This window comes from Colobus angolensis, unplaced genomic scaffold (genome assembly GCF_000951035.1).
Source record: "Colobus angolensis palliatus isolate OR3802 unplaced genomic scaffold, Cang.pa_1.0 Scaffold3, whole genome shotgun sequence".
Taxonomy (NCBI): domain Eukaryota; kingdom Metazoa; phylum Chordata; class Mammalia; order Primates; family Cercopithecidae; genus Colobus; species Colobus angolensis.
In genome coordinates, this window is record NW_012116265.1 from 4,786,136 (window position 1) to 4,799,847 (window position 13,712).

General features: G+C 40.0%; 1 protein-coding gene across 7 annotated transcripts in view; it reads right to left on the reverse strand.

Annotated features, from left to right (window-relative positions):
• The window catches only part of TTC8 (tetratricopeptide repeat domain 8), a 55,918-nt gene extending 54,097 nt beyond the window's left edge, over nt 1–1,821 (reverse strand). For 5 of the 7 annotated variants that reach the window (XM_011949442.1, XM_011949439.1, XM_011949437.1 and 2 more), the window contains exons 1-2: nt 1,757–1,821; nt 1,158–1,402 (exon numbers count right to left, since the gene is read on the reverse strand). In XM_011949442.1, coding sequence (XP_011804832.1) covers nt 1,158–1,271 — 114 coding nt within the window. In that variant the 5' untranslated portion in view covers nt 1,272–1,402; nt 1,757–1,821. Of the gene's footprint in view, nt 1–1,157; nt 1,736–1,756 lie in introns of those variants that run through there. The other 2 variants (XM_011949440.1, XM_011949436.1) reach the window with 1 other exon arrangement.
• Between the last annotated feature and the right edge of the window lie 11,891 nt (nt 1,822–13,712).

Here is a 13,712-nt window from a genome sequence, read left to right on the forward strand (position 1 = left end):
AAAAAAAAAAAAAGCACTTGGAAAAATGCTTGTCTACAGAAACATAGTCCTATTAACTGATATGAACTAACAACAGAACCTAGCTTTGCATTACCACTAACGTAGGCTGTTCTAAAGAGAGATGTACTATCTGAAGGACAAAATATTCATCTCAGCAGGTTATCATCCATCATCCATTTGCTGGGAGCTAAGGCAGAGCCTAGTAACAGCATTCACACTCAGGCCTCCGCTTTTGTAACTCCTTTCAATTTTCCATTTTTTTCTAACATCTCCAAGGCAACACCACTAGAGGAAAAGCTAGGGAATTAGAATTATGTAGGTATATTCCGCATTTACTAAAAGCACTGACAAACTGCCACAGCGCTACTTCTGTTCTCCCATTTTCTCCTTTTTTGCCTATTCCAGGAGCCACCTGCCCACCAGAATTGTACCACTCACGTACATTGTATACCACCTTTTCCACTCGCTATACACATTACTTTGTTTATTTCTCTTTTTATCAATGCCATCTTTCCTTCTTGTAAGGAGCCTTTCTTTCCCATTTCTCCCTCCTACAATTATAGCTTCCCTTGTCCGGGTAATTTTTTAAATAATGAATGTATCTTTCTCCCTCCTAGATTCTCATTCCTCTAACTTGTATATTTGCCTCAAGCTAAACTGATGGCCTCCTTCACTCTTGGACAACAGTCTAAAGATGAAGTGGGAGGATCACATGTTCGATCCAAAAGGAAAAAGGCAGCTATGTTAACAGGAGGTGGAGAGTCACAGATCTTTGTTTATGCATACTGTTTAGAAATTAATAACGCACACGCTGAGAGTTTAAAACCCATCAATATGTAAGTATAAATGAATTATCAAAGTTCCTCGTCAAAGTAAAATTCAGGGCTCTCACTCTGGGACACGTATAGGGGAGGAGAGGCTGAAGATTGTGAGGAGGGGGCGGTCATGGCACAGAACTTGCTATCCCCGTGGGCGTGGCGGACAGCGGACCCGCTAGCCACAGCTCCACAAGATCTCGCTCCGGGCGCCTCCGAGGGTCGAACGGTCAGCCCCGCCTTGAGCCTTCCTCCCCGGCCTCCCCACCCGGGGCCAGAATATGCCCCAGACCCCGCAGCCTCAGCGTCAGGATGCACAGGCTGACGGGAGCTGGCCGGTACCTGGTCATAAGGGGACTTCTCCAGCATCTGCGTGCACAGATCGGCGCAGAGCTGGAACTTCCTGCGCCTAAAATAGCTCCAGGCCAGGAGCAGCGGCTCCATCTCCGAGCCCATGACTGCCGGTGCGGCCAGCGAAGGCCCAGCGCTCTAGGAGAGTGGTGGGCGGGGAGCGAGGAGCTGTCGTCAGGCTCTGCCCGGCAACCCGCGACGGCTGGGACCTTGCCCGAGAGGTGTCCGCAGAGCGCCTGAGAACAGGAAAAAGGAAAACCACCGTAAGCAGAACTCGGCTACAGGGCTTGACTAAACTTGGTTGCAAAAAATTGTGTACTTTTAAAGGCTACAGGTTTCATTAATTTTGTGAAGAAACCACCGCGGCTAAACAAAAAGGTAGTGACTTAGACACCTGCCCCTGGGGTCCTCCGCCCTCCCAGGAGGTGCAGTTGCCTAGCAACCGAATGCTCTGCCGGCCCCGCAGGTCCGGGAAAGTCCCGAGTTGATCTCTGTCCGGTGTCTGTCCTACTTCCATTCGCTGATTTCTATCCCTCTCGCTTTACCTTCTGATTCTAGAAACACAAACAGGTAAACAGCTTCCACCGTACCATCCCACCCATCAAGACCTAAAGCCCCAAATCCTGAAATTCTCCACTCTGTTTCTCGAGGTCCTTCCCACCGAATCTCAACGTCTGAACTGCAGAGGGCTTGCTTTTACTCATTTTACAGATGAGAAACTGAGATAGACTCAGAGAAGAGAAATTATTAAAATTACATTGAGTTAGGGAGCTGGAACTACAATCTGGCTGACTACAAGTTGCTAATACATTTGTTAACTCACGTGGTGATTCCGGATTGTAAATTGGTGAACAGTTTTACCAAACTAGATAATGTGTGCAAAAAATAACAATAATTTTTAAAAAGAGTTTTGTGAAACACCGTCTCCTGGCACTTGCTGTTTGGCAAGTGTTTACTTGTGCAGAGTGATTTCTTCAAAAACAATTCTGACTTATCTCTAGAAATTTGCACAGATGACAAATATGCTTAATGGCAACAGTTTTGAAAAGAGAGATGTGACCGGCTAAATCCAGGTAGGCTTTTCTCAAACTACTGGGGTCTGAGAAAACATTAGCCCTTATATTTAATCCACATATTTATATTTTTCATAGATATTAAAATGAACCTTCTGCTTCTAAACTAAGAAATTTATTGTTACCTTTTCTTCTCTACTAAGCAGTCTTTCTCGAATTGTTGTATTTTGGAAGCCAGTAATTATCAGGATTGTGATTGTTATAGTTAAGTGTATTGTCATTGGTCTATTTGTGTTGCCCTGGAACTGCCGGTAGAAATGTAACTTCCCTAAAAGTCCTAACGAAGCAGTCCATGGTTTCTAAGTGTCAAATTTTTAAGAACGCATATGCCAACAGTTGACAATTGGGCTCAGTATTTCACAGGGTCTTTTTGTTTTCTGGTACACTGTGAGCAGATTACTACATAAGTGATTTTCAACCCTACTAGAGAAAGTGAAGCACAGAGAAACAAGCCTTTTTAAAGGGTGGGTTTCACAAAGGATGCTAGATCTCAGTTCATAGATCCTTATCTTTTACTCTTTAGCATATAATCAGATGTTCAACATAAACTTTTTTAAAGAATATTTTTCTATTTACAGAAAAGTCACAAAAATAGTAGACAGTTCCCATATACCCAGTTTCTCTATTGTGTGAGATACTGACATTTGTTTTTGTGTAAGATGATACATTTGTTACAACTAAGGAACAACAATCAATGTTACATTACTATTAACTAAACTCCACAGTTTATTTGGATTTCAGTACTTTTCCCCTAATATTATTTCTCTATTCCAGGATCTCACTTAGGGTACCACATAACATTTAGTTATCATGTCTCCTTTACCTCCTCTGATCTGTGGCAGTTTTTTAGACATTCCTTGTTTATGATGACCTTGGCAGTTTTGAAGAGTGCTGGTCAAGTATTTTGTAGAATATCTGAGAAGTTCTTTAAAATAGAGATGTCCCAATTCCAGCCCTAGAAATACTGACTTATATTGTTTGAGGTAGGCCCCGGGGCATCAGTTTTGTTTTTTCACATGTCTCAGGTGATTCTGATGGGTAGCCAGGATTAATCACCCATTATGTTGAGTTCTAGTCATGTATCTATTGAGATTACTGCCAACTTCCTACAGAGAAACAATATTTTCATAAGTGGGGAAATAAACATGCCAATAAACATATTAAAAAAATGTGGAACAGATGAGGCATTAAAATATTTTACTAGCATATAATGTATGTTAACTTCTTTCAGAAGGCTAATTGTTTTCTCTCACAAAAGTCAAATGAATGAGGAAAATTGTAGGATATTTACCAAATTAAAGGATGTTCAACATGTCCAAATGTAGCATAAAATCTGTTTTTTAAAAGGATATAAAAATATGTTATTTTTAATATGTAAATATGTTTATGGTTCATTGATTTTATGAATTTATAGACAGACTTACATTTTTAAATAATATCTAACTGATCAAGCAGAAGCCATTTTTTAAAGATATGCTAGTAATAGGAAGAATGGATAATGTAACAATTGCTGGTGAAGGGAATAGATAAGAGTTACTAGGACCATTTTCCTACTAGAGAAGGTGAAGCAGAGAAGCCCTTTAAAAGGATCAGTTTCACAATCAATGCTAGATCTCAGTTCATAGATCCTTATCTTTTATTCTGTAGCAACTAGATATTTCTTTAGGTTAATCAGTTTTAAATCAAATACCTAAGGTAATTTAACTTTAAATGCCAAAGGTTAAATTTTCTTAAATGTTACATTGGAATTATTCCGCACATCTAACATAACCCAAAAGAAAAACAAAAGGTATAAAATGAGATATTCTCTTGGTCAACAAGTATTTGCCCACGCTCTGTGCTTGGTGGTAAAAATGCAGAGATGAACAAGACAGATCTCCTGGCCCGAGAGTACTTATTCACAAAGAGTAATTAGCATGAAGAGCACTGGACTTAAGGTCAGACTTAGCAGCTGTGTTTTCTCAGGCAAATTAGGAATCAGTTTAGGATGGTGATTAAGAAGTGGGCTCTTAGGCCAGGCATGGTGGCTCAGACCTATAATCTCAGTACTTTGGGAGGTCAAAGGCAAGGAGGATCACTTGAACCTTGAGCCCAGGGAAGTCAAGGCTGCAGTGAACCATGATCATGCCATTGCACTCCAGCCTGGCAGCAGAGCAAGACCCTGTCACTTAAAAAAAAAAAAAAAAAAAAAAGGGCTCTGGAGCCAGATGTTTTATATTTGAAACCTGACTTTTTTCATGCCCTTGGAAAAGTGGCGGGGACTTTGTAGAAGGGACTTACTGGCCCTGTGCCTCTGATTTTTTATCCATAATGTAACATGCATTTGCTGTATTATTTAAGAATTTTCAATTCTGCCCTAAAGAATAGGAGAAACAAATGGGATAGATGAAACTTACCTGTAAGTATATGTTACATCAACTCATATGTTAAGTACAGATAATAAGTACATCATTAACGCATGAAACATGTTAAACATAGAATAAATAGACCTTTACTTCTTAAACATATGTTAAAAGGACAAAACAAACAAGAGTGTTACTTGTAGATAGAGATGGAAAGCAAAATAAACCTTAAATATTCATAAAGCATGAATCAGTCTGGTCTACCTCAAATTGACCACCCATTGGTATCATCCATTCTAACCCATTTGTTTTGTGCTTGAAATGTATAATGCTGCTCGTAAGGTCATCGCTGAGCTATAGGTGTAGCCGCACATACTTACCTCTGTCTTTTTATTATTTTTATTGTTTGGAGACAGGATCTTGCTCTGTCACCCAAGCTGGAGTGCAGTGGCACGATCATGGCTCATTGCCTGCTCACTGCAGCCTCAACCTCTGGGGCTCAGGTGATCCCCCCACCTCATCCCCCTGGGTAGCTGGGACTACAGGCATGCGCCATCATGCCCGGCTAATTTTTTTTGAATTTTTTTGTAGAGACGTGATCTCGCCATGTTGCCCAGGCTGTTCTTGAACTCCTGGGCTCAAGCACTCTGCCTGCTTCAATTTTCCAAACTGTTTGAATTACAGTTGTGAGCCCCAGCACCCAGCAACCTCAGTCTTTTTGATAGAGCAAGCGTGGATTGGCACCCTGAACCTTCCATCTCCGAACATTCTTACCTACACTCTGGTTCTTGTAACCATGCCATCTTTGGAGAAGGCAGATGAGGCAGAGAGAGAGGCAGAACATATGAACACTGAGTGACTCACAGTAGTATGGTCCTTTCACCTGCCTGATCTAAATGTGTTCATCTACCCAATCTCTTTCCCCTTGCTTCCTGCTTTTTTCTAAAAAAATTCAGTCTCCATAGAGTGACTGTCAAAAATTGCCAATGCTGACTATCTAGCAAGTTGTCATGGCAGGGTATTGGAAAAAGTTTTCAATTAGCAATAATGTAGGATAAACCTCACTGGCTACCATATTTCCACTGTACAAAGCTAAGACTGTGTATTTTAAATTGATTTAACAAACTAACTTATTTGACCATCTTAATCTGGCCTATGAGCCAGATTATAATGATAGTGATAATTATGGTGAATATTTTATGGGATGATTGTGGAGAGCACATCAATTTAATTCAACTAAGTCACAATTACATTGTCTTGCAAAGAACATAGAAACACATTGGGTGGGAATCAGTACTGTGTGCAGCCAGGTAGCTCCTCTATTTTCAGTCAGGCTGAAACAGGAATTAAAAGAAATTAAAGAATGTGTAAGCAGAAACTCAGTTGTATGTAAGAAAACCCAATTCCCCCTGAAGAAGAGAAAGAGCCAGAGTCCTTTAAAATTAACTGTTTTTCTGTGGCTAGTGAGCCTTATCTCTCCCTTTCCCAGGCATTGTGAAGACTGTTTCTCTAGCTGTGCAGCTGCAAGGTCACTAGACAGATAATCTCAAGTCGTAAAACATGTTGTTCCCTGAAAAGTAAGAAATAATGTAATGCATGTCTCAATTGAATAACTGTCTTTGTTTCTCGCTTCTGTAATATGCTTCCCCCTGCACAGATCTCCCCTGTCCCACAAAATGCTTAAAAGGTAGCTTGACTCTCTGTTCGAGGCTCAGTCCTTTGGATGTTAATCTGACGGGGTCAGTGCACCTAAATAATTAAATAATTCCTCCTCAACCCTTCGGTCTCTCTGATTCCTTAATTATCCCACAGTGAGACAATGTTTATTACATGCTAGAGATAGAACAGTTTGAGGAATTACCAAAGAGATGGGAGTTGTTCTCATTTTCCAGGTTCCTTGAGGAAGTTCTTGGAGGAAGTTTCTTGAGGAATTCCTTAAGGAAGTGCTTGATATATATCTACTGATACTGATATTTATGCCAAAAATTATTTTAAATACTATGAGATGCCAGAGAAATAGGCTGAAGTGTGCATATAAACAAATAAGTTTAATAAAGGATGATGGGAGCCATGATGGAAACCTGTGAGAGAACGCAGCTATAGACGTAGGCCCAGGACTGAGTGATTCTGCCTGTGTGTGGGGTTCATAAACAGCTCTGCAGTCATCCGCTGAGGAAAAGCTTCCCAACAGCATGCAATCCTGTGGACAGAAAAGGAGGGGTGGAAAAAAAAACAAGACTCAAAAATTCGCTGAAGCCAGATCATCAAGAATATGGAACACCATGCAGGGAAGTTTGAGTTTTAGCACATATTCAGTGAAAATCCACCAGAGAAGTTTTACCAGTGAAATGAAACAACTTGATTGACTAAAAGTGAAGGTAAGGAGACTGGTTAGGATAACTATTGCAATAGTCAAGATGTGAGTTTCTGGGAGTAATGGGGATGGACAGAAGAGGCCAAAACATGTTCACGAAATAGAATCAACAGGACTTGGACACCGATTGAATATGGGGAGGACATTTGGCTAAGGAAAGAAAAGAAGCCAGGATAACTCCCAGCTCTCTGGGTTGTGCATGTATGGATAGGGGAGCCAGTCACCAAGATGAGAGTGAAGGAGACAGAACAGGTTGGAAAAAAAAAGAGATTAAATTCATTTTGGGATATAATGATTTTAAGTGTCTCTGGGACAGCCAGATGGAGATATTCTGTTAGTAACTAGAGTTAGAAGCCAGTCAGAAACAATAGAGCGAGGTCAGGGATGGAGATTAAATTTGAAACTCATACTATTATACATCTGCTCATGGAAAGCAATAAAGAGGATGAAATCATCCCATGGAGAATTTGTAGAATGAGAAGAGAGCCAAAGACAGAAACCCTGCAGATACCCAACATTAAGTGGCAGGTAATGAGAAGAGGAAAAATAAAACATACCGAGAAAGAGTGGCCAGAGATGTAAGAGGAAAACCAGGTGGGTGTGGCATCACGAAGCCAAAGTACAGACAGAATTTCAAAAAGAAGAGGCAGTTCAACCATGTCCAATTCTGAGAATTCATGGAAACCAAAAGCTTAAAAAAAAATTCACTGATTTAGCCATTAGGTATCTATTTGCAATATTTGTCAGAGTCGTTTCAGGGAGTCAAGAGTGAAAAGGAACAGAAACCTGAGTGCAATAGGCTGAGACAGAAACAGACCTAAAGAAAGAGACATGCGAATGCAGCTTATTCTTTTGAGGGACAATTACTCATGCAAATGATTTTAAAATACTTGCAAAGCCACATGCATATGCTTGAATTCATAGAAATTTTCTACATTTTGGACATTTTACCATGTAATAGATGCTCTCTGTAAAGCTTTTTAAGACTATCAAGTTCTATAACAGGCAGTTACATAAACCACTGATTCTGGGGTAGAGATTTTTCCCTAAAGTGAATGTGGTCTGAAGTAACTCATTTACCATATTTTTGCTCAGGAAGAAGTGATACTTTTATACTCGGGCTCTGTATGAAAAAGTGAACTTGTTATTACAAGAAAGTTGTCAGAATCAAAATGGTGTCATTTGTGTTAAAAACGAACAAAATCCTGACAAATAGAACTGAGGAAGGCTATGAAGAGAGGGTTCTCATGTATGAGTGCTTTGTAACAAAAACTATCACAAAAGACTACAAAAAGCACAACATTGCACAAAGATCATCACAACCTTACACAAAAAATGCTTCTGTGAGGACATCTGCCAGCCATCATTGACTGATGCCACCCTTGTTACAGATCCTTGTTATGGATCCTTTGAAGGAGAATCACTTCAAAACAATTCTGTAATCCTCTTTATTTTTCCTTTAAAAACCTTTATCTTCCTTTACCTCTCTGTACATGCATATAGTTTACTATGGCACACATATTCCCATTGCAATGTCCTATTCCTGAACAAATACCATTTTCTTTTAGAGAACATCTAAAAGAAGTTGGCAATTAACACTCACTTGTCATTTAAAAAGCCATAGAATGGCCAGGTGCATGCCTGTAGTCCCAGCTATTTGGAAGGCAGAGGTGGGAGGATTGCTTCAGCCCAGGAATCAGTCTCAGCAACATAGTAAGACTCTGTCTCCAAAAGAAAAATAAATAAATAAATAATAAATTAAATTTAAAAATTAAAAAAATTTTAAGGCCATAGAATGAAAAATTCTCAGAAATATGTAGCCAAATGTTTTTTGATATTATTACATAAAGTAGTAATAAATAATATAAAAATATCTACCATTAATTTATTTATTTTCATTTTTGTTCGTTTATTTTGAGACGGAGTCTTGCTTTGTTGCCTAGGTTGGAGTGCAATGGCATGATCTCAGCTCACTGCAACATCTGCCTCCCAGGTGCAAGCTATTCTCCTGTCTCAGCCTCCCAGAGCTGGGATTACAGGCACCCACCACCACGCCTGGTTAATTTTTGTATTTTTAGTAGAGATGAGGTTTCACCATGTTGGTCAGGCTGGTTTCGAACTCCTGACCTCAGGTGATCCACCCGCCTCAGCCTCCGAAAGTGCTGGGGTTACAGGAAGAAGCCACTGTGTCCGGCCCATTTATTTAGCTCTTAGTCTGGGTAGGTTAGACACAATACTAGGTTCCACACATGCTCTTAAATCTTCCTGTTAACTCTGCAATCTAGGTATTGTTACTATCTCCATTTTACAGATGAAAGGACAGCAACTTAGGTTTAGTTACTTGCAAAAATTCCTCCAGCTAGTGAGTAGCACAACCAAAATTTGAACTCATGCTTAGTCAAAATCCTGCACCCTCAACCAACTGTACACTTCTAACTACACTTGACTTCTCCCTACTCCTTCTGAACTTCATATAGTGTCTTTCCACATGCTGTCTAATATGTGCAGTGTCCTTATCTCCTCCGCACATGCCTTTTTTTTTCTTATTGGTGTAGATAGATTCAGGCCAAATTCCCACTCTACTGTGAATCTTACAGTTGCTCCAAGGGCCTGTGTGCAAGATATCATTAATACTCTTATTATACAACTAGGCTGGGAGCAGTGGCTTACATCTTTGGGCGTAATCCTAGCCCTTTGGGAGGCTGAGGCAGGCGGATCACTTGAGCTCAGGAGTTCAAGACCAGCCTGGCCAATATGGCAAAACTCCATCTCTACAAAAAGTATAAAAATTAGCTGGGTATGGTGGCACACGCCTGTAGTCCTAGCTACTCGAGAGGCTGAGGTGGGAGCATCTCTTGAACCCTGGAGGCAGAGGTTGCAGTGAGCCAAGATCGTGCCGCTACAGTCCAGCCCAGGCAACAGAGCAAGACTCCGTCTCAAAAAAAAAATAAAAATAAAAATAAAAAATAAAACTTATTGTGCTACATTGTAATATCTGATTCCCTTAGTAGACTTTAATGTATTCATCCAGCACATGGCACATGACAATAATCATTTTACAGACATTTGTTGAATGAATAGTTGAATGAAGCTCAATACATACTATACTTCTATAGTAAGTGCAAAATTAAGAGTTATATTTTAAATGAATAATGTAATGTTTGAATGTGTACTTTGTCATCTATTCAAATGCTTAGGGAACCAATTTTAACCATTTAAAGACATGGTGCTGTATAACTTTTTTTTATTAAAATGCCAAAGCCTTTGAAGATTAGTCTTTGTAAGTGTAGTTAACCTAAACATTTTTGAAAATTCTTTTTTTTTTTTTAAACAGGGTCTCACTCTGTTGCCCAGGCTCGAATGCAATGGCACGGTCTCTGCTCACGGCAATCTCTGCCTCCCAGGCTCAAGTGATCCTCCCACCTCAGCCTCCGAAATAGCTGGGACTACAGGCACCAGGCCATCATGCCTGGCTAATTTTTGTAGAGATGAGGTTTTGTCATGTTGCCCAAGCTGGTCTGGAACTCCTCACTCAGGTGATCTACCCACTGTGGCCTCCTAAAGTGCTGGGATTACAAGCGTGAACCACCGTGCCCAGCCAGATAGTTTTCTTTCTAGAAAATTTTGTTATATATATAGGAAATCTCATTTTTAAAAATATTTATTTTGTATTCTGTAATTTATTGAACACTTTGATTCAGTAATTTAGAATACTACCTTCATCCTCTACTAATTCTAGTATATACTGAATCCTATTTCTGCCTTGTCTTTTCAGTGCCATTGATACGCAGGTTAATATTTATGACTGTACAACACAGTTTTAATTTCTGTAGCTTTGTTTTCAAATCTTCACATTTTTTTCAAGTCTTACGCCTATGTGAGCCTTTATTCATAGAAAAACTATTTTATGCCGTAAAGTAGTCACAATCCAATATTACTGGCATTTCAAATACTTGGACAAAAACTTTTCTTTATCTGGTGAGAAATATATACTTAATAATATTCTGCTACTACTATAGTAACCTCCAAATCAAAAAAGCGCTATAAAACCAGCAACCTCCCTGAAAATAAATAAAATGCTTCTCAATTTTTGTTCATAATTTGCATTACATTAATCTCAAATTACTGACCAATTGCCAAGATCTTGTTTTCTGCTAGAGCTCTCCAGTGACGTCGTTACCTGTTATTTTGGCAAAGGTCTTAAGAAAGTGAAAATGAAATTATTAAACATCTCCTTTGATTCTAATTTTCTTGTTTCACAGAAAACTTCACAGTCAGAATTTCACAGGCAATTTCACATTCACTAAGGAGATCTATCCAGGTGTTTTTAGGAATATTTATCAATTCCCTCTGATTCATATCATATAAGACAGGCTAAAGAGTTTTAAACTAAGCATATAAAGAGAGCTGATTACACTGAATTGCTTTTTCTATCAAGCTTCTTGTACTCTGAAAATCAGGTTCTGAAGTCTGAAAATAAATTAATTTTCAACAATTGAAGTAGGCTGAGAACTCTGTTGGTATAAATTCTATTTATGTGACAGCCACCTCGGGCGCCATTTTATCCTGATGTGATTGAACATGATATGAAAGAGTGCCTTATTCTTATTCAGTGGCAAAGAGCCATGGCTGATTCTTTTAAATACTTTTTAAAAAGAAAAGTAGACCTAGACTTTTTTTTAGCTGAAACAATGACATTTTAATCAAAATAAAATCTACCTCCCATGTAGCATTTATACGTAAAACAGTTAAAGACCTTTAACTTTTATTTTTATTTTTTATTTTTCTTTTTTAGACAGGGTCTTACTCTGTCACCTAGGCTAGAGTACAGTGGTGAGATTATGGCTCACTGTGGCCTCTACCTCCCAGGCTCAATTAATCCCCTTGCCTTGAGTAGCTGGGGATGTATGCATGCACCACCACGCCCAGCTAACTTTTCTATTTTTTTTTTATAGATAGGGTCTTACTCTGGTGCCTAGGCTGGTCTTGAATTCCTGGGCTCAAGCAGTTCTCCCACCTCGGCCTCTTAATGTGCTGGGATTATAGGTGTGAGCCACCACGCCCAGCCAATCTTTAACTTTTATTGGGAATCCTGATATAAGTATTTTAAAATATAAAACTTCTTATGAAAAGATGCAATATAGAGGCCGGGTGTGGTGGCTCACATCTGTAATCCTAGCACTTTGGGAGGCCGAGTCAGGTGGATCACTTGAGGTCAGGAGTCTGAAACCAGCCTGGCCAATATGGTGAAACCCTCTATCTACTAAAAATACAAAAATTAGCTAGGTTTGGTGGTGCGTGTCTGTAATCCCAGCTATTTGGGAGGCTAAGGCAGGAGAATCGCTTGAACCCGGGAGGCAGAATTTGCAATGAGCCAAGATTGCACCACTGCACTCCAGCCTGGGCAACAGAGTGAGACGCTGTCTCAAAAAAAAAGAAAAGAAAAGAAAAGAAAAAAAATGCAATGTACATTATATTCTTACCTCCCTGCCTTCTACTCTGATCTGCCACAAAGACACTTATATACATATGTAAGAGGAGGACAATGAGTCAGAAAACTTCTTTGATTTGGCTACAGTACTGCTCTTTCTTTTTTAGAAAAATTAAGTTCCAAAATGCTTTACCACCACCATCCAAACTCCCTACCAAGCTATCTAAAGGGCCTACATTTGTAGCTACTGGCTACTTCACCAACCATATCTTACCTCCTCAGCCTTGCTCATTCCACTTAAGTGACACTGGCCTTCTTGCTGGCCCTTGACTGCGATTAGCAGGTATTCACATTTGCTATTCGCTGACAGCTACACTCTTCCCCCAGGTATGCACGTGCCTCACTCTGCCACTTCACAAAGGTCCCCACTGAAGTGTGTCACTTCATTAAAGAGGTCCTTCCTCCAAACCATCTCCATCTCATTTTCCTTCCACACTTTTTCATCAAAACACCTACTACCCCAGACAAAGATTGTCTCCTTGACCAAACTGTAATCAGGCTCCTTTGAGTCCTTTTCTAGATTTGGCCTCAAACTTGGGCTTCTGTGTACAATTCTTGTAGAGCCCGGTTTTACTGAGAATTATGCTATGTCAGTCAAGAGGAATCCTTCACCCTCAATAGCTGATCACCCTTGATATCTGATCAAATTCCTCATCTCCCACTGTCCCCCAGGGGATGGCTGATCACCCTAGCCTGTTAAGTCAGTTCAGCAAGAATTCCTCCTCCCTTGATGTCTCCTCTTAGTGATTCCTGTCCACCGACCACTCACCTCCCAACCCCCTGCAACCTGTTTCCTTGGCTATAAATCTCCACTTGCTCTTGCTGTATTTGGAGTTGAGCCCAGTTCTATACTGTCTCTTTTGCCCAATTTAATAGCTCCTGAATGAAAATCAGTTTTGCTCCTTTAACTACTGTCAGGCTGTGGTTCTCTTTAATATCACCAGACATATTTTAGAAGTATGATTTTATAGTTGGCCCTCCATACTGTGAGTTCCACATCTGTGGCTTCAAGCAACCATGGATTGAAAATATTTAAGGGCATTCACAGTGGCTCATACCTGTAATCCTAGCACTTTGGGAGGCTGAGGCAGGTGAATTGCTTGAGCCCAGGAGTTTGAGACCAACCTAGACAACATAGAGAAACCCCATCTTCTACAAAAAATAGAAAAATTAGCTAGGCATGGTGGTGTGCACCTGTAGTCCCAAGCTAGGAGAGATACAGAGCAATATGTTGTCCAGAAAGAGAGAAAGAGGGAGGGAGGGAGG